Source organism: Melopsittacus undulatus, chromosome 11 (assembly GCF_012275295.1).
Source record: "Melopsittacus undulatus isolate bMelUnd1 chromosome 11, bMelUnd1.mat.Z, whole genome shotgun sequence".
Classification (NCBI taxonomy): Eukaryota; Metazoa; Chordata; class Aves; order Psittaciformes; family Psittaculidae; genus Melopsittacus; species Melopsittacus undulatus.
Genome location: NC_047537.1, coordinates 15551591 through 15572127, shown reverse-complemented (window position 1 = coordinate 15572127; position 20537 = coordinate 15551591). Strand labels below are relative to the sequence as shown.

Sequence of the window (20537 nt, the reverse complement as noted above, 5' to 3'; positions counted from 1 at the left end):
CTCAGTGAGAGCCTGCAGCTGGTGGTACCTCCATGGGGAGAAGAGCAGTCCAATGCTCCCTTACAGCCCCCCAGCAGGGATGCTCCAGTGGGGAAACCAGAATGGTGACTGGGGGGGGGGGGGCACAGGAACCCTGCCCCAGTGATGGACTTGGAAGGGTGCTCAGAGACCAGGCGATGCCAATGGCTTGGGATGGAGATGGAAAGTTTCTTGTTCCTGGTACATTAGGGCTCTGTCCTGAAGCCCAGCAGCATCCTCCTGCCAGCCCAGCTCAGCCCGGCGTGTGCTGGACATGGGGTTTATGAATGTGTAAAGTAAGCTGCATGCACACAAGGAGATGTTTACTGCAAACAGAGAGGGGTGGTTTTCAACTGCTTTCTGGGGTCACCCGGGGTCTGTTTGGGTGGGGAAAGCCAAGCACATCTCTTGTAAATAACTTTATAAGTGACTTTGTAAGTACCTCTTCATCCTGACATCCTGGCTTGCTTTGCCCCCCTCTCCCAGCTGTGTTCTATCCCAGATGACTTTTCCAAGGTCACTCACTGAGCTGACAGCAGAGAATCCACATCTGGCTCTGATTAAAGCAGTGGCCCAAGTGCTGCACCACAGCCTGATGCTATGGGCTTGTGTCTGTGGGATGGCACTTGTCAGTAGCCCTTAAGGGTCAGGCTGTGCTCTCTGTATGCCTTTACTGGCATGTTACAGGTCTAGAAGCCAGTCCCCAGCTCAGCAGCTATTTTGGGGTAGACCACGTGGAAACCAAAGTGCAAATACCCCAGAGATTGCAAATCACTTTGAGAAATGCTCATTGCATCTGCTCCAGAGATCCAGGTTAGTGAATGGCCTGACACAGATTGAGTCTTGGGGAGGACACTGGCTGTGTTTGGGTTGTAAGCAAGGGGAGCTAAGTGACATTTCAGCAGTGGGATTGCAGAGCAAGAGCTGGGGGCTATTCCTGTTCCACACCGAGTTCACCTCCTGCTCTGATGCAGGAGGATGAACCCCAACAGAGCCAGCAGAGCACCCCAAAACACGTTCCCAGCCTGAGACTGAGGCAGGATCTGAACAACCCTGGCAAACCCCCTGCAGAGCAGCTCTGCTGGTGCTGAGCAGATGGGGCTGTGCCAAGGCTGGGGAAGGGCTGGTTTATCAGGAGTTTCCCAAGCAGTTCCCATAGCATCACTCCCAAGTCCTCTCTCTCTCCCTGCAAATGGCATCAGGGTCCTGCTTGCACTGATGGGTGCTGATCAGTTTGATCAGCCCCATCTGGGGCCTCCTCCCACACCCCTTCCACCCCATTTGCTCTCCAGCTGCATTTAAGTCCAGACCTTTGCCTTAGATCAGGCTTTGCTCCATCTCACTGCTGGTTTCTGCTCTCCTGCACTGCCTTTGGCTCTGCCTGGCTGCTCTGTGCTCATTCGTCACCATAACGTGGGTGTAACAACACCAGGTGAGACATTCCCCCTCTGGGATTGTGTTTAATGACCAGTAGTGGGGATAACGCTGCTTGGCATGGAGATGGGAAGCGGGGGTTGAGGAGGCAGCTGGCACCAGGGCATGCGCTGACAGCTCCCATCGGCTTGCAGGAATCCAGCAAGATGGGGCCTGTCCCTGTGCTTTACCCTGGTGGGGGATTGCAGGTGGTTTGGGTGTGATCCTGCCCTTGCTGCTGTCCCCATGGTCACTGGCTCCTGGTGTGACACCCTGCCCTGTGCTGCCCTCGGAGAGGGACTGATGCTGGCACAGCGCTGCCCAAGCCATGGAGGTCTCTGCTAGAACCTGGTCATTGAGGCTGCCTGGAAGCTGCTGGTGCTGTTCTGGCAGCTATTTCCTTGTGAGGATGAGGAAGGTGTCCTGAAAAGTGGAGCTTTGGAAGAGATGGAGTTACCTTATTGCTGGCTGTGTGAAACCTCCATGCAATAGATGAGGATGTGGCACAGGAAGGGTGCTGCAGCTCTGGGTGAGTCTAACCCTGCTGCTGCCCATCTCCCCCATGGGTTGACATGTGGGGATGCTGTGCTGTGGTGTTCCCTCTAGCACATCTTGTCTATCAAGCTCTTAATTCTCACTTACCCTGGCTTGTATTAATGAGGAATAAGGGGTTTAATGGTTGAGAGGTTGAGAAGTGTTTCCTTGGTGGATGCTGGATCCTTGGAGCAGGTGGAGGTTGGTGGGGATTGAGGTGTGAAGCCACAACTTGGGTTTTAGGAGCCCAGCAGGTTTCGGGCTCCAGCCACCCAAGGGAAGCAGCTCTGGCTGTGCTGCTCACAGCAGATGCTGTTATCCCGGCCAGGCCCTGCTCTCCTTTGTCTATTGTCCAATGACAGGCGCTCCAAGCAAGGTGCAGGTAATACCTGGAAGTCACAATGGGGCAGGAGAGGAGATCCAGCACCTTAGTGCCAGCACAGGGGCTGTTCCTGCTCCCACCCAGAGTGATTGTGATGGTTCAGCTTTGTGATTCCTTGAAAAGAAAGGCAGGAGCTCTTAATTCTGCTGGGAAGCTCAGGTCGCTGTGTGCCTCAGGGACATGTTATCATATGGAAACAGTTAAATGTGTCCTTTAGCCTTTGTTTCATGGGTAAACCCCCTTTGGTTTGGCAAATACAAGAACCCCCTTCCTTTTTCCATGTTTCTCTGCTTTTGACTTTAGGTGAAACCCCACTGAACTGTTACGATGGGGATGACCGTTCAGCAGGTGTTTGTTGGCACTTCAGTGACTCATCTGCTTCCCCACAGCATCCTGAACTCAGTGCCTGGGTTAAGGGCCAGACCCTTCGCTTGGTTGCCCACAGTTTTCCTCATCTTCAGCCACTGCCATTTGAATGCATTAGGACCACAGGTGTGTGTGTTCCTGCCTGTGCTGCAGGAGCTGCTGCCCTGATCTAAGTCACGGGTGGAAGGTGCTCACCTTCCCCAAGGGTTTTCTTGGTGATGCAGAACCCCACGGAGCTCAGCTCAGGGAGGGTCTGATGGAGATCCATGGCACTTGATGTCAATGCACACTTCTGGCCAATGATGGCCTTGTATGGGGCTCCCATCTCCTGAAATCTGGGGAGCTCTCAGGAAGGATGGATGCTTCTGATAGGGAATACTGCTACAGGGTCAAACGTTGATGCCCTTCTCTGTGTTACCCCACAATCTGAAGACGATTGCTGGGGTTTGTAGCTCCTCTTTACTGTGGTTTGGAGAAAAGCCTGTATCTCTCCAGCCCTGGAAGGGAGAGGGCACCTGCGGGTTATATTTGTCCATGTGAAAGTTGGGTTAAACCTCCAGTGCCTGCCTCAACCCCAGATCAAGGTGAATGACTATGGCCAAGGTCCTTGTTTCCCAAACAAGGCAGTGAGCCAGGCTGAAAACATCTGCAGGCTTTCTGGCTGCAAATAGATCTGGCTTGTGATGGCTTTGTTCTGGGTGAAGGGGGTGGATAAGTGACAAACTGACCTTGTCCATGTGCAAGAGCCTGAGGCAGAGCACAAGAGCATGCATGTGTGCAAGATGCTCTTCTGGCTGTGGCCAGACCTCTGGACCACTGGGTTTCCCCCTCCCGCACGTGTGTGATGAGGGGAGATGCAGCAGCAGCTTCCATTGCTTTTGCTGGTGCCTGATGCTGAGCAGTGGGATGCCGATAAGTGTCTCCCTGCTGCTAAACCCCTTTGCTCTCTTGGATGTCAGCTTGGGTTTCCTGTGCCCACAGACAAGAGCGGGCAGGCCAGGAAAACAAGGGAATGGTGCTGCAGGCAAAGCTGGCAGCGACTCCAGTGACTAATGGCAGGTTTGCTGGGCTGCACTGGGCTGAGCCCCAGCCACAGGGAGCCAAGTGGCCCTAACCCAGGGTGGGAGGAGGGCTCAGAGCCTGAGCCTTTGCTTGAGATGTGGGATTGCTCCTTTTATGCCCCTTCTGATGGGGAACAGGCTGATAAAGGGGTATTGAAGCCCTCTGCCGCAGCTGGGATGTGTGTGCTGTTGACTGTGGCTATCGGAAAATCTCAGCCAGGGTTTGTTACTCATCTTCCTCCCAAGCACCTGGAGAAGGCACCTGGGGAACTCACTTCCCTCCGTTGCCCCTCAGGGGTAGGATGGGCTGAATCCTGCCATGGGCAGGTACGGAGTTCACTGGGTGCTCTTGTGCTGCCATCCACCTCCTGCCTTGTCCATGGGGAGGTGCCTGCAGGGGGTATCCCACATCTCGGGGCAGCCTGGGGTGCTCGGGCAAACCCAGCCAAGAGCCTTAACCCTCTGCTGAGGCCAGTTCTGCAGCAAACCAGCCCTCTCTTTCCCTTCTAGAGCAGCCTGGGTTTGGCAGTAGGGAGAGCTGAGCTTTGGCCCTGTCAACAGCAGGATCTGCTTGTTGAGAGCTGGTGTATAGGGTTACTTTATGCAGGGTAAAAGTGACCACATGGGATGCTGCTGCCTGTGCTGCAGAGCCTCGCACTGCTTGGTAACATTGGGGCATCACCTGTGTGCTCTGCAGTGAGAAGAAATGGTCTTTAAAAGGAGTTAAGTGCATTGCATAGGCTTCAATGGGAAAGGGAGGGATGGTGCAAAGCTCTGGCAGCTCCAGCTTCTGGTTTCAGTGGAAACCAACGAGTGATGCTTGTGTCTTCTGCCCGGTGATGTGGCATTGAGTGTCCTTTATGTGGCTGTATAGGACAGCCCTGCAGTGGAGATGGGGAGCCCTGGCATGCCAGCTGTGACTGGGATGTGATCCGTGATCCCATCGGCTGACAAGTCCTACCTTGTGCATGTGAATGAATGCGCAGGTGGTGCCAGCAGGGCCAGCCCAGAAGCTCCCGTCTCTGCCCAAGATGCTGCCAGCACCTGAGCATGGCTTTGCCCTGGGCAAGTTCACTGCAGCCCAGACGTGTGGGCAGAGACATGGGGATGGGGCAAGGAGGCTCTTAGGTGAGCCCATGCTATGCGGTGACTTGGCTCAGCCGTGGTTTCTGCCCCTGTGAGGGGAATAGTCTCATTGTCTTCCACTGTGTCAGTGTTAAACCCGGGTTTGGGGTTGTCTCAACCCCCTCCAGCTCTGTTTTGAGGCTCCTGTTGTGGTGGGGATGGAAGCAGCACGATGCCTGCAGGGCAGCGTCAGAGCAGCCATGGCAGCAACAGCCACTTGTAGTCAAAAGGCTGAGTTAATCCCTGTTTTTCCAACCGTATGTCTTTGTTCCTCCTCCTCCCCATGTTGGGCCTCAGTTGTCGACGTTATCCACCCTTTGGCATCACCAGAGCTTGACTCTGCGGTTTGCCTCTGCCTCCCCACTGCCTGTCCGTCTGTTGGTACCCCTCTTTCAGGCATTCGAGTTGCCATGCTGTGTAAAGAGGGAAGAACCAAACCTCAGCTAATCCCCAGTCACACTAAGGACACAAACACAAGGAAAGTTGGTAGCTCTGTGCGTGGGGTAATAGAGCAGTGGTTTCAACCATCCTCCAGGGTTTCTGGGCTAATGCCCATGCCCCAGGGCAGCCTCTTGCCTGCAGCTGGTGCAGGCTCAGAATGCAAGAGGAAGTTGCCTTGAAGAAACTGCAGTTGCTTTTCTCCTGTTCACTCCCTTTTTGCCTTGGTGATGGCAAGAACCGTGTGTGTTTGGTTTTGTGGGGTATGTGGAGAGCTGTTTGCAGGCTGCTGTGGGTGTTTGGTGTTGGTCTCTTGTGGTAATCCCAGCCTGGTTTGGGTTGAAGGGACCTTAAAGCTCTTCCAGCTCCAACCCCTGCCACAGGCAGGAACACCTTCCACTGGAGCAGCTGCTCCAAGCCCCTGTGTCCAACCTGGCTTTGAGCACTGCCAGGGATGGGGCAGCCACAGCTTCTCTGGGCACCCTGTGCCAGCGCCTCAGCACCCTCACAGGGAACAGCTTCTGCCTAAGAGCTCATCTCAGTCTCCCCTGTTCTGTCAGGTTCAAGCCATTCCCCTTGTCCTGTCCCTCCAGGCCCTTGTCCCAAGCCCCTCTCCAGGTTTCCTGCAGCCCCTTTAGGCACTGGAGCTGCTCTCAGGTCTCCCCTTCAGGAGCCTTCTCTTGTCCAGGCTGCCCCAGCCCAGCTCTCAGCCTGGCTCCAGAGCAGAGCTGCTCCAGCCCCCACAGCAGCTCCATGGCCTCCTCTGGACTTGCTCCAAAAGTCCATACCCTTGTGTTGGGGACCCCAGTGCTGCACACAGAAATGCAGGGCAGTGTATGTGTGTGCCTCGTGAGAGCAGAGGGGAAGAATCCCCTCCCTTCACCTGCTGGTCATGCTCCTTCTGCAGCGACGAAGCTGTCTGAACAGCCAGACCTTTGCCACGTGTGCTGCTCCAGCGCTGAGTAAGGGTTTAGTGAACGAGAGCTTACAAAAAAAGGCATTTTCCTTTCTTAGCTACTCCCATTTAATGCTCACATTAACATTCTGCTTGCTTGGGGTTGTCAGTGGAAACGATAAAATGTGGAAGTTGAGATTCTTTTCTATAATAGAAAACCAGAAACATGCTGCAGTTTGCCTTTAGAGAATCACAGAATGGTTTGGGTTGGAAAGGACTTTGAGACCATCCAGTTCCAAACCTCTGCAACAGGGAGGGATGCCCCACACTAGGCCATGTCACCCAAGGCTCTGTCCAGCCTGGCCTCTGAATATAATCAAGGACTCCCAAATCTAATTATATCCCCCTCTTGGCAAATCACTGCTGTAAATGGAGGCAGAAGCATGTTTCCTTCCTCACATGCATCCATCCCTGTGTGGATGCAGAGAAAGCCGCAGATCCCCCAGCTCAACCGCTTCAAACCCATTTCAGACTCTTTATTGGCAGCCCAAGAACTCGCTCAATCACTCGCAGCATCTCGCCTGTTATTCAAACACATTTAATAACCAAAGAGAACCGGTAGCAAAGGGCACTGACACAAACTGTACAAAACCTCCGGGTTCGCAGGTAAAGGTGAGGAGCCCATGGCCCAGTGCCCCACAGCCCCCCCCAGGCCCCCTCTGCCTCAGCCCACTCAGTCACCCCTGAGTAAAACCTCTTTGTGTTTAAAAATGTGCAGAGACAAAGACACTTGGAGAGGTTCTTTCCAGTCTTGCCATAATGGGACAATTTTAGGCCACTGGGAATGTGTTTAAAACCCAAAGTGTCGAAGTCGCCGTTGCCAGGATTCATACTCGAATGTGAACCTTCCCAAGAGGCACAAGCGCTCTGAGATATCCAACAGATCTACCCCTGCTCACCTACCCTACTTGCCACAACACACTACCTGTTTTGGAATGAACGGGACAGATTTCATCCTGATTCGGTGCTAGTTTCGATATAGTTGTGACTGAGTGATAGGCAATGGAAGGAAAAGCCCTGTCTTGAGCACAGAAGGGATGCAACTGGTGCATAATGCAGAGACCAGCCTTGGTCTCAGGGTAAAGGTGACCAAGCACAGTCAGGAAAGGAGAAATCCTCCTGGGAATGTACCTGCTCTGGATGGAATTCGTACCTGGTCCTAAATATCACCCAAGAACTCCAGTGTCCAGTACCATTTGGTCTCCTACCATCAACTTGGTTTGTTGAGTTTAAAGACCCTGCAATGGAACCCAGAGTCTTCAATCCCCTGGCACATCCTCACTGCAGAAAGCAGCATGGAAGGGAAAAGGAAGATGCAACTTTGAAAGCCTTTCTTGTGCACGTGAGTTAAGGAGCTCCTCTGTTAGCTGGCCATGGAACTTTTAGGCTCTCTGTGGCTCAGAACAGGGAGTGAGGGCATCACTCCTGTATCAGGCAATCCTCTGGTGGGCTTCCCCAAGGATGGCATTTCTGGTGATACAAACAAGGATGTGTCATTGCTGTCTGCTTGAGCTGTACAGGACAGAAAGCCTCCCTCTGCTTTGAGCTCCATTGCTTGAACAGCAAGGTGCTCAAGCGGCACTGATGTGACAAAAGCAGCTCAACCAGTTCCTGTTGCCTTTAGTTTGGGATTTCCTGACCAGTTCCCAGAAACTCCCTCCTCAAATGAAGGGAAAGAAGACAGATGAGAGTGTTCAAGGGCTTTTTTAGGCTGCTAACTTGCTTACATGTGCTGCTTGACCTCTTAGCTGTGAGCACAGACGGACAATGAGCAAAGGCTACAAGATACCGACAGAGGAGAGATCTCTACACACATCACAGTGTTATTTAGGCCCAGCCAAGGTGTACGGTCTAATCACACCAGTACCATCTCACCACATTAAAAACGGGGAAGATGGAGAGCAGAAGAGGAGCTGGGTTCTTCAGTGTGATGGCAAGCCAGCTGCGCTTCACCAGCCTGTAACTGACACAAGGTGCATTCAAAGACATTTGGCACAGTCTGCTGTTACCAGGATTAAACTAGCACAGATAATCAACCTTTCTGAGAATGAGGCAAAGCCTCCACTGGAGGAGGTACATTGGCAAAGCAGGATGGGAGGGGATAGGCAAGAGTGCATACAGAAGCACTGGGAAGAGGCAGAGTGCAGTGGTGTCACTTGGTGTCGGTAACGCTGCTGCAAGGCCCTGCCAGCAACAAGTGATAAGATGGGAAACCTGCCTAATTCTATCTCAAAGCTTTAAGAAGACCACAGGTAGCTGAAGTCCTCCAGAAAGGAGCCCAACTCCTCAGTCCAGGTGAGGAATCTTCTGATACCTAATTGAGAACCAAATGCTCTGAGCTTATCCACATCTGTGAATTCCAGCATCTCTGAAGCTTTGCGCTTTAATGTCAGTTTGGGACTTGACTCAGAGAGACCCAAGTGCCTGGACCCTTGGGCTGCAGAGAACAAAGCCAGGATGAAGGGGGGAAAAACATGCAGCAAATTGCTAAGTAATTCCATTTACCAGACTAGGAGGGACATGCCCTTGGTTAGGGATGGCACAGGTTAACAGAGGGGAACCAGTGACTGCAGTTTGGCTAAGATCAGAATCCAAGAGAGGCACAAACGAACATTTTGCACATCCATCCAAGGCATTCAGAACAAAATAAGGAAAGAAAAGTCACAGAAGTTGACACATCACTTTGGACAAGAAACATTACAACAGTTTGGCAACTTTTCACCAACTCCCCCCCAGCTCTGCTGCCCCTCTATAATTTGGGGTGATCTCCTAAAGGTGGGGACATGAGGGGGCTGCAGGTAAATCACTGCGTGTAAGTAAGGGATCTCCTCCGCAAAGGATCTCGGGGGTTAAAACAAACCTACCTGCTTGCTACAGTACAAAAGAGTTTCTGCCTGAAGCCCTCTCTCGGGGAGAAGGAAGGAGACAGAGAGCCCACGCTGCTGGAGACAAACAAGGCAAAGCTGACCTTGGCAGCAACAAGTCCCTAACCTTGTGACTTTACACCAGGCTAAGATATGGCCATGGCAGGGTGCTGGAGGGGAAGATGTTGGTGCTCCTCTTCAGTAGAGAAGCGTGAAGGACAACTATCACTCTATCACTACTCTGGGTGAACACAGGTCTCTGTTTATGCATGCGAAGTGATGGGCTTTGGGAAACACCAGGGGCCCGTATGCAATAGTGTTAACAGCGAGACCCACGTAAGGTGTACACACAACTCCCCTCCCCTTAGTATCTAAACTTAGCTCTTAGGAATTGAACAAGGAACAAATACAAAGCAAGAATGAAGAAGTCTGTGTGGGTTTCTTTTTACGAGTGGTTGTTTTGTTCCTCCTTTCAAAGCCCTGTTCTGATTTGGGGAGGATGTGGCTGATCAGGAGGGGGAGCACTGCAAGGTCCCTGCGCTTTCCTGGTGGCAGCCCTGGGTGCAAGGAATGGCACAGCTCATACAGATCCTCCCACCTGCACCAGCCAGTGGAAGGTGGGACTGATCCCAAGGGCCTGTGGACCTGAGCAACCTTCACAAAGGCTCCGACTGGGAATGCGGCCCAGCTGCTGGTGGAGAAACTCAATACAGCGCTGGCCAAGAAAAGAAACCAAATACTTGTGGAAAGGACCATCCCACTGGAAAAGTCTCTTCCTTCCTAGGTTTCCAGGGTAAGAGGGAAGCCTTTGGTTATGACCAGAATTATTCACCATTGGCAGGACAGGCTCGGCTTTGCTTTGCATTAGCTTGGTTACTGTACAAGGGCAAGGTTGCACTGCGGAGAGGCGCTCTGCCCAGCTGGGCTGCCCTTTGACATCTGGGAGTGTTAACGGAGTGGACACTGGAATTACATCCGGGATCCTCGCTCCTGAAGAATCTGGAAAAGAAGAGGGTTTCTATAAACACCCTGGACAAGTTTAGATGCAGAAGTTCACATTCAGAGTCCTTGGTTTTTTGCAGAGAAAGGAGAGAGTAATGTGAGTGCATCTTGCTGCCTTCTGTGCTACAAGCCTAACAAATGGCAGGCTGCTTAAAGCACACTGAGCCCCTTCTCTAGAGAACCTGCTCCACTGCCTCCCAGAAGGTAAGAATGATGTTTTCTGTTGCTGTCCCAGGGGAAAAAAGAGTGGCTTGAAAAGAGAGTTTGTGTCTCCCTGCAACATCCTTCAAGCACAAAATGTGACCAATCTCAAAGGTCCCTGCAATGCTGGCTGCCTTTTTCAAGCCTCTCTGTCCAATTTGTCTTGATTTGAAACATACGGGCTTGGCTCTTGTTGTCAATAACACATAACATCCTCCAAGAAAGATCATGCACAGAGGAGGACATAGGAAAGCTGGTACACAGAACTGCCACTGCAGCTCATGGATCTGCTACTGGAGGTACAGCTTTTTCTTTGCAAAGGGGCCAATACCCCTGAGCAGATGCCTCACCTTTGCCTTCTCGCTCGGCTCCTTGACAATGCCATTGGTAGAATTGTTGAGCTCCCTGGACACAACGCAGAGGAATTCTGCCTGGTCTTCATTTCCGTAGTTATAGGAAGATCCAATGCTGATGAGCTGTGCAATGGGAGATCACCAAGGGAATATCAGTAAGTCTTGACTTCTGCTTTATTCCCACTATTGCTCTGTGAGGTACAAGTGTGCAGTGGAACCTATTCTGAACCTCAAGTGTTTCCCCATGGCCTTCTGTGTCATGGGCTTTGCTGTATGTGTGTAAGGCAGGGACACAGCCGAGCTCCAGAGCCCTCTACTGGCACCTGGAGCCCAGGAGAAAATTCCAGCCTGAAACTTAATGCTGAACACAACAGAACATGATCCAGCTAATTACTGAGGGCAGAAAAAGACACATCATATAGCTTTTGATATATATATATTGCTATATAGAGATATAGATATATTTTGCTAGATATAGATATATATCTTGCTATACATAATATCAAGCTAATTCAGACATGGGGTGGGCAATGCAGGCGTCCCGGTCCAGACTCCACTGAGCTCTCTGCTCTCCATTTGCCCTGTGACTTTGATGTGTAAAAGCTGGAAAGGCAATTCTTTACCACAGGCAGATGTTAGATTAACCAGGGACATGTGGCCAACTGGCACCGTTCTTTATGTAGATGCTGTCAAGATGGAGTTGATATCTGTATAAATGGGATTATATTCTATTACTGTTGTGATGAGGGGTCTGGACTGGATCCAAGAAATCCCATCTGTCTCATTTATCATTATTACATTAAAAGGACATCCTGGAGTGCAGAGCTAATTTATCATTTACTGCTCAGTTTTGCTTTCTAGATAACAGATCTAAGTAATCTGAAGAAAGCAATAGGAATTGTATAACTTGTGTATACCAGGAAACTTTAATATGCAGCATGGACCCTAACTTCCATGTCCTAATGGATTTTAGAAGAGACAGCTCCATCTTTGAGACAGATGACTATGTGGTTACAGTGCAGCTGCAGGAACACTTGGGGGGCTGGTGTACCGCCTGACCTCCAGTACTGTTTTAAACAGGCTCTGATGTTTGTGCTGATGCCAAAAGACAGATGCAGGATTATAAAGGGTTTTGCTCTCTCCTTTTGCTTCCCTGCTCCTGTTTTTAGAATTGAATCTCTTTGATACTTCAATACCACACATAACTATTTACTCAACAAAGCCTCTTCTGACAAAGACAGCAGTTTTCCAGACTCTGGGACTGTAGGGGGACACAAGAATGGATTTCTGTTTAAAATAGCAAATTTCTATTCCATCCTAATTTAAGCAGGACTGAATAGAACAAGGCAGAGAACCTGAAAGGCCATGTGCTCCTCGGAGAGACCGAGCCTGACAAATGATGCTGCAACAGCTTTTACTGTTTCTGGCTTTCCTGCAGGTTTCTGAACCAGTCTTTTTTTGTGTTACGAAGTGATTGAAACCAAAGAGGCCAGAAAAGGAATATCTGCTCTGTTCAATCATTGGCATCCAGGCTAAGATTTAGCAATGGGCTCTCTTTGTTCCCAATATGTAGATCTGTTCCTGCCTTTCCTAATGCATCTCAGCATGCCAAGTGGTGTGATTTGGGGGGGGTAGAAGCCATGCAGTGTTGCACATCAGGGCAAGACCTTGGCAACAGGCTGCAGCTATAATGGGCCTCCCAGCAGGGGACACATTCTATGCTGCACCATTGCTGTGTCCCCACTCAGTGACCTAGTCTAGGCCACCTCAAAGTTGCAGAGAAGCTGTGCTGCTGTGTGAGGTCTAGTCCTGACCAAGGCATTGTATCTGTCTGTCCTGTTCATTCCTGCCCCTGGTGGTGTCTGAAATGTGCATCCTGGGGAGGGCAAAACCAGCTCCTGAGGGTGGGAGTGTGCTGGAGCAGGACATGCAGTAAATGTTCCTGGTGCCTTCAGTGTGCAGGAAGGAAGCTGGTGTGGATTTGTGCAAAGGTTGTGGATGGAGAGAACTGGAAGGGAACCCAGTAACGTTTGCTTGCAATTGGTATCTTGAACCTGTCATTACAGATTTGAAAAGCAGGACCAGAAAAGATATAAGGGTGCAGGTTCCTGTGTAGGGTCTGGTTTTGGGATTGTACACATGCACGTGTGAAAGGCAAATTCTGCTGAGTCAATTTCTGGACAGCAAAACCTGGCTGTTGGAGAACTGCACTTCCATAAAGCAGCTGCTGGCTCTTGCTCATGACATGTCACCACCAGCTGACAGGTGCAGGAGTTTTTGGCTAACTCTCCACAACGCAATAGGAGTTTTCAGGCATTACAGAACAGATACATATGAATGAATAAGTGATACCCCCTTAAACTAAAGGACTGTATTTGATTCCAGAAACCAAATATGGAAGTAATGCCAGTGACACTTAGCCCCAAACCCCACTGCATTAAGAAGGCATCTGCAGGAAAGTGCATTTCCCCTGTCACTCAGTGCCTCTTTAGCAAATGCAGAAGTTGTGGCTTTGGGCTTCCAGAAAAGTTGAGCTGTATTTTTTTATGACTCTATTAATTTTCCTGTATTAAACTATTGCACCAGGGCCTGGTCTATGTGATGAAATGCAGGAGAAGGGAAGATCTGCTCTGGGATTTGACAAGGATACAGAAAACTGAGAGAAAATTACATCTCTCTGCAGTTTGAGTGAATTCTGCCTTTCCCTGACAGTTACCTTACAAAGCAGACTGCTGCTCTCTTCAGGCTGCTTATTCAAAAGAGCAGAGCAGTGTGAAGTGCAATTCAGTACCAAACTCTGCTTATTCCACACACAGCTTTCAAAGGGGTTCTGCAGCTCTTTGGTAACAGTACCTGCTCGAACTTCCACCCATCGGACATAGTGGACACCATCTGTGTGAGCTCCTCCTCTTGGCACTGCAGGACTCTGTACACATGCTTCACAGGTCCCTAAGGCAGGGAGAAGAAAAATAAGGGTGAGGTTAGTAATTGTTATACTAGTATCAAGCTAGAAAATGAATAAGCATCTCCTGCTCTGTTGTCATTTAAGGAAGTCTGAACCCTGAGGATCCATCCTTCTGACCATCCAACTGATCCTAAAACAGGTACATATGGTTGGCACAGCTCTCTTAGAAGTCTTCTGGGCATCTAAAGGCCACTAAAAGCAAAATCTCTTTGGCTTCCAAAGCCATTTACTGCATTTTGTAAACATTTATCTTTTGCAGTGGAATCTACTGGATGTGTTATCAGCTGAGCAGCAATGGGGAACATTGCCTCAGATGGATATAAAGGAAAGAAAATGTTTTAGGGAAGGAAGAGTTTTAACTACTCTTTACCTATCAAAGCAGCACATTTTGCTCTACAGCTGCCCAGCTTTGCTCCTGGCCCCTCTTGTTTAACTCTTCCTTGTCGTTCTCTACAGCACTAACAAGATGGCTCAGCATTCTGTGCTTATGGAACCATAATGGATGCTTTCTCCTAGCTGTGCCTTGGATCTACTTGAAAGTACTCACTCCTCCAGTTAAAGATAACTGCTAAACCAAAGAACTGCTCCTAGAAGTGCTGACAGCCACACTTGGCCTCCTGCTGTGCTACAGAAACACAAATATCCCTGTGCTTACTTGAGATGTTCTGTTCTCGTTGTCCCGTATCCGCTCCTTGACCAGCCGCACGAGAGATGCAATGTTGTAAAACTCGGCTTCTTCCAGTACCCCTAAGGAAGGAAGCAAAGCAGACATAGATTCTGTTACTTTATATAGGGTAGAATAGAAATGATTCTGCTATGAGGACGGAACAGCTGCTCCTGACTCCAAATCTATCCCAGAGAAAATCCCATGTGCTGAATGGGCTGTGCCGCAGATTCCATGCCCCCAGGCTGGAAGAAAACCACCTGTCAGCTTTCCCCAGTGTTCTTCTCTTACCTTCCTCTGCAAGCTCCTTGTTTATGATGAGCTTCCCGTGTCGGAGGTAGTTCAGTATTGGACCAAAATAGGTGGGGTCTCTATCGATGAGATACGCCCCTGTCTCGTCCTGTTGAAGAGGGGATGGGTAAGTGGTACCAGGCAAAGAATCATTTCAGTTGAAAACAATAAATATAACAGTTTTCCTTTTGAGAACCGGGATTCCTTGGCCTGTGTTAGTGACTCCACATTTAAACCAACATTTATGTTTTCAATATCTGAACTCTGCTACAAATGCTGCAGCTTCATAATGGTTGTAGATGCTTCAAATTAACCGGTTTCACCCACAGAGTTTATATATCTGGAGAGAAAAGCAGAGCTTAACATAGGTTTTCTTCACTGCAATAAGAACCAAAAGCTGGCAGTTGTCTTCTGCCTAAATTTGTTTTCCAGACTCATTTAACTGGGGGACTCTGGAGGAAAACTGGATCTCCAGCTCCAGGGAACAGAATGCAACCATTAAGGTAGCTCTTTTTTACTCCTTTCTGCTTCTGGAAGTACACGCTGCAACGCACCAGCTGTGTCTCTAGCAACACAATAACTGCTAAATAACCAACAATTCACAACCAAAAGCATCTCTCGAGCCAGCTTTGGAGCACTGACAAACCCTGTGCACAACTCTTCCGGATCACTCCCTTACCCCACTTTAATACACCATTTCTCCTGGCAGTCAACCTGCCTTAAAACAATAAAGACCAAACAAAACAGTCTGAAACATCACCTCTTCTACTCACTGATGCAGCGACTCCTACTTTGATCACAACTCCCATTAAGCTCTGAAAAGTGCCCAAAGACCAGACTCACTCTGCCCTACCCACAAAGCAGGTACAAACCCTGGTGCAATGCTCCTACAGCAAACCTGCAAGCACAAGGGTCTGCAAAACCCTTATAACAAATGGCAATGAGTTCCAAGCTGTCCACTCATAAGGAACACGCACTCTGGTCTTTATGACAGCAAAGTGGAATATAGGATTACAAAAACACATTCCTATCTCTAGGAAAGCTGCTTTGTTGTTTCCTCCCTGCTGTAACCATCATGGGAAGCTGCTGCTTTGCTCCTTGAGGGGAACCTGTGTCCTGGCAGATGTGCCCGCAGCACCCGGCTGTCACCAGCACTGGGCAGACCCTAAGCCCCGTTCCTGGGGATAGGGGCAGCCATGTACCGGTGGGGCAAGCCACGGGACGAGGAGATGGTGTGTGCCAGAGCAACGTGTGCCCTGCGGAGCACGGCAGTGGGGCTGCTGTGGAGATGGGCCTCGCCCCGCCGCGGGGCCAGGGCCGTGCATGGGGCTCGATGGGTGCCGGCCCTGAGGACACCGGCAGCGGGGCTGTCACCGAACCCACACCTGGGGCTCGGGGCGCTGCTCCCCGGCGGCACCGGCTGCCGGTGGCGGTCACTGCCGGGGCCGGTCCCCGCCGCGGCCTCACCTTGTCGGAGCCGAGCTCGGGCCCGTCCTGGCAGCAGAGGCGGCACAGGAAGGACTTGGGCTCTCGGCACAGCGTCTGCCGGGTGCTCACGAAGTACGTGCCGCCCACGTTCAGCCGGACCCACTTGGAGGCGGCGGCGGCGGCAGGCGGCCGGGACGCGCCGGGCGGGGACAGCGCCGCTCCGGAGCCTGCCGCCGCTCCGGCCGCTCGGGGACTGGGCGGCCCCGGCGCTCCCCCGGGGCCCGGGCTGGGCGTGCGGCCCCGCGGCGGCCCCTCCGCTGCCGCCGCCAGCTCAGCCATGGCGGAGCCGCTCAGCGCCGCCGCGCCGCCATCACCGCCCCGCTTCCGGCGCGGAGGGCACGGACGGGAGCGACGATTTCCGGTGGGGCTGAGCCCTGGTTGGGCAGCGGGGACGGGACTTCCGGCGGTGCTCGGTGGCGGTCAGTGAAGGTGAGAGCGGGGCTGGGGAGCAGGGAACCGGGTAAGGGGTTCTGGGGTTCCGGGATGGGACGGGCCTGGGGAGGGGGGGGAACGGACATGGAGGGGGGCGAGGCCGTGCCGGGGATGGGCTGGGAGGGCTGCCCCCGTGTCCCGGTGCCCCCGTGTCCCGTAATCCCCGTGTCGCGGTGTCCCGGTGCCCCGTTATCCCCATGTCCCGTTGTCCCGGTGCCCCCGTGCCTTGCTGGCCGTTCACCGCGGTGTCCCCGTGTCCCTGCTGCTCCCCCGTCCCGTTGTCCCCTTGTCCCGGTGCCCCCTCCCGCCCCGATCGGTGCCGCGTTCCTCCCGCTGCCCTCACCGCACTGTTCCCCGGCCGGGGCCGTCTCTCCGCGGCGCAGGCGGCAGCATGGCGGGGCGCAGAGCTGCCATCAAGGCCATTGACTGGGCGGCCTTCGCCGAGAGGGTGCCCCCGAGCCAGAGGCCCATGTTCAACGCGCTGAAGACCCGCAGCGATGCGCTGTCTGCCCGGTGAGTGCCTGCCCGCTCCTGCCCCTCCGCCGTGTGCTGGGTTAAGCCTGGGTATGGTCTTACAGGAGTGTCCTCAGGGCTTTACACAGGTCACCTTCAGGGCTGCCGGTGGCTCGCGGTGGCAAATCATCTTTACATAATCCTCCCCGCAGTAAAACAATGGCTGATGTGTAAAAACGGGTTCTGTGCAAGCAGCTTGGTGTTCAGAACCAAACTCATTCTTTGTTGTCTGTTAAATCGTAGAATCATAGAATAGTTAGTGTTGGAAGGGAGCTTAAGATCATCCAGTTCCAACCCCCCTGCCATGGGCAGGGACTCCTCACACTAAACCATGTCACCCAAGGCTTCATCCAACCTGGCCTTGAACACTGCCAGGGATGGAGCATTCACAACCTCCCTGGGCAACCCATTCCAGTGCCTCACCACCCTCACAGTAAAGAATTTCTTCCTTATATCCAGTCTAAACCTCTGCTGTTGAAGTCTCAACCCGTTACCCCTTGTCCTATGCTGTATGGATTCATGACTCCTTAAATCCTTCAACATCCACTGCTGGACACAAGTCCCTTTGGCTGTTGCAGTGAATGTTGCTGATCGCCTCTAGCTCAGTGGTGTGTAAACTGCCTGATCCTTTTACAGGGATGCTCACAGGGATGCTGTGCAGTGGTTTCCAATGGAGCAGGGCTGCAGGCTGGACTCGTCTTGTCTGTATAGAGAAGCCTGTTCCAAGGATTTACAGAAGTGGTTCATTGCTGCTTGCTAATGAGGGAGCTAAAAAGAGCTAAACTAAGCAGGCTCTAAGTAACTGTGGCAGAGCTCAAATGATGGCACCAGTGCTGGTTGTGACTGCTGTCATCTCTCCCTTTAGGCTGGCTGCCCTGCCAGAGAAGCCCCCGGCCATTGACTGGGCCTACTACAAGTCTGCTGTTGCTAAAGCTGGCATGGTGGATGAGTTTCAGAAGAAGGTCAGTCTTTGTCAGTGGGGGGTTGCTTTATGGTGGTTTAAATGGGGAATGTCTTTGGTGGTGGGAGGAAAACACCAGGATTGGCAGAGGAAGTCAGTTTTGGCTAGAAGGGCCCTGGCTTTACATCCTGCAAGTCAGCATCCCTAACCTCGAGGCACTCACTTCAGTGCCAGCTTTCAGGAAGGGAGCCTGTGGCACTGGGCACTGAGAAGGCTGGTGAGAGAAAACCTGATAAGTTCTTCTGGCTGCAGGAGTGCGTTTGGCCTGTGCCTCCTGAAGCAAACATTTGACCTATTTCTCCAACTCATTGAGTGGAAGGAGATAGCAAGTACGGCTCTGCACACTGTGAAACGTGCTGCCTGCAGGGCTTGTCACCCTGTTTATAAGCAGGAATTGGAAGGCAGGAGCCAGGCTTTTGCTGATGGGCAGGTGGTGTCACTGGCACTATGAAAACTGACCTCCTGGCACTGAGAGGACTCACTGGGCTCAGATGGAGCTGGAAGCTTTGTCCTGCCTGAAAACAGTCTGCAATATGTTAACTCTTTGCTATTAGACTTTCTTGCTTCCTTCCAATGCTCTTCGCAGTGAATGTGTGTAGCACTGTGTGCCCTGGTAGTGGTACGCAGTACAGACTAAGGGCTTTAAGCTCGTAGTCAAGCTGAAGTGATCAGTTTTAGAAAGCTTATTAACTGACATGGTGGTGAGTATATCCTGGGAAGAAAGGAGGGAATGCTCTGCTGCTGCCAGGGGGAATGAGCTCCGTGTGAAGGATTATTTAATCAAACTGCATAACAAAGATGTTCTCTCTTGATTGACAGTTCAGTGCACTAAAGATTCCTGAGCCAGTGGATACACAGACTTCCAAAATCAATGCCCAGGAGCAGGAGGCTGTAAGTGTTTGAAGTATTCCCTAATGCAAGGGTTGTCTGTGGGGATAGAAAAGGGTGAGAGGGAAGGGATGTTCTCTGTCTGCATCTGCACAGGCAGGGCAGCCTGAGCTGGAGCATGCTCTGGTCTTTATGCATGTCTCTGGCTTTTGCATGAGCAGGAGGATCTCTGCACACGGAATGGTTTGGCTGTTTGGGATTTGATCAACTTATCTAGTAGAATGATGATGAGGTTTAATGCGAACTTCAAGCACAGGCTTGCAGGTTCGCTCTAGGTCACTGTTTTTATCGTAACCATGTTCACAGTGTCCTCTCCTTTCCTGCAGGCAAAGAGCGCTGCGGAATACGTGCAGGCTTCCAAAGCTCGTATTGCCCAGTACGAGCAAGAGGTAAGTCTGATCTTTGCTTAGAGAGTATTGCCTTTAACCCAGCCTGGCACACACCTTGTTCTTACCTGGGGTGTGCTTTGCTCTTTCTTGCTGATAAGTGATTTATAACACGTTTTGTCTCTGCTCCCACTTCAAGCTCCAGAAGCTCAAGAGCATGATCCCCTTTGAACAGATGACGTTGGAAGACTTTCATGAAGCCTTCCCTGAAACCAGACTGGACAAGGAGAAATACCCATACTGGCCCCACAAACCAATTGCTGATCTGTAAACTTGTCCAGAAGCAGTTTGTTTAACGACTGTCAGACTCTGTGGTCATCTAAATAAAGTACTCCTCCTCCTGTCTGTGCCTTAGATCTTGGCCATGAGGTTGCAAGGTCTTGAGGAACAATACACGAGCTTGCAAACAGCTTGCTGGGTTTTGTCTTTTCTACCTGTGAGCTTGGTTTTGTAGCAAGGACAGGATCCTTGATCAAACCACATCCTGTTGTAATGAGATCAAACTGTCTGCTCACCTCTGTGATTGCATGGTGCAGGGAATGTAGTTCTTCTGCTACTGCAGGCAGCTAGCTGCATAGGAGTTGAAGGTATAAAGCCTTTTGTGATGTTGGGGTGTATTTAGTAGTGATGTGCGGTGCAGTGGGAGAAATGTCTCAGTAGTTCTGCAGGAAGAAGGTCTAAGGTTGGTTTCTAGGTTGGTTGTGGTGGTTTAAATACAGCCAATTGCAGAAGGAGTTGAAGGAATGTGGATGTGTTGAGATACATTAAAAAGAGCTTTTATCTGTTTAAAACATCCCAGCTATCACCTCTTTAACCCTGGCGATCCTGTTCTCTCTGCCCCGGTTTCTGGATAGCGCAGAGCTCACTGAAACTCACAGAAACAAATGCTTCAGACTTACACTGGTTTATTTCATTATCTGAGGGGGGATTCTTCAACACCTTTCCCCAAAATGGAAATGTCTCTATAAAGAGGTGGGCATTAAATCCCTTTCCCTTGGTCATGTTTGTGGTGAGAATTACAGATGGATAGGATGAAGGTGTTAGCCCTGCTAACTGCTTTATTGATATGCCTTGCTAGCCACACAGTGCTTTAAGAGCAGATGTAGTTCTGAACAGAGCATGAAGCACTAAGCATGCAGATCTCACACCCTGTGGATTTGTCTTTGTACTGGTATTCAGGAAACAACTGCAGCTCAGTGAATGAAGCTGGATAAAAGCTACACAGGAGGGGTTAGAA

General features: G+C 51.2%; 2 protein-coding genes across 2 annotated transcripts; one reads left to right on the top strand and one right to left on the bottom strand.

Annotated features, from left to right (window-relative positions):
- Window positions 1-6747: 6747 nt before the first annotated feature.
- KCTD2 (potassium channel tetramerization domain containing 2) lies at window positions 6748-16429 on the bottom strand. Its single transcript, XM_034067582.1, has 6 exons — window positions 16100-16429; window positions 14633-14741; window positions 14333-14424; window positions 13566-13661; window positions 10710-10835; window positions 6748-10155 (listed from the first exon to the last, which is right to left on the bottom strand). The coding sequence occupies exons 1-6, from the start codon at window positions 16397-16399 to the stop codon at window positions 10126-10128; spliced, it is 753 nt and encodes a 250-aa protein (XP_033923473.1). The 5' UTR covers window positions 16400-16429; the 3' UTR covers window positions 6748-10125.
- Window positions 16430-16491: 62 nt separating this feature from the next.
- On the top strand, window positions 16492-19710 carry ATP5PD (ATP synthase peripheral stalk subunit d). Its single transcript, XM_005144243.4, has 6 exons — window positions 16492-16549; window positions 16936-17065; window positions 17931-18027; window positions 18846-18917; window positions 19241-19303; window positions 19440-19710. The coding sequence occupies exons 2-6, from the start codon at window positions 16944-16946 to the stop codon at window positions 19569-19571; spliced, it is 486 nt and encodes a 161-aa protein (XP_005144300.1). The 5' UTR covers window positions 16492-16549; window positions 16936-16943; the 3' UTR covers window positions 19572-19710.
- The last annotated feature ends 827 nt before the right edge of the window (window positions 19711-20537 follow it).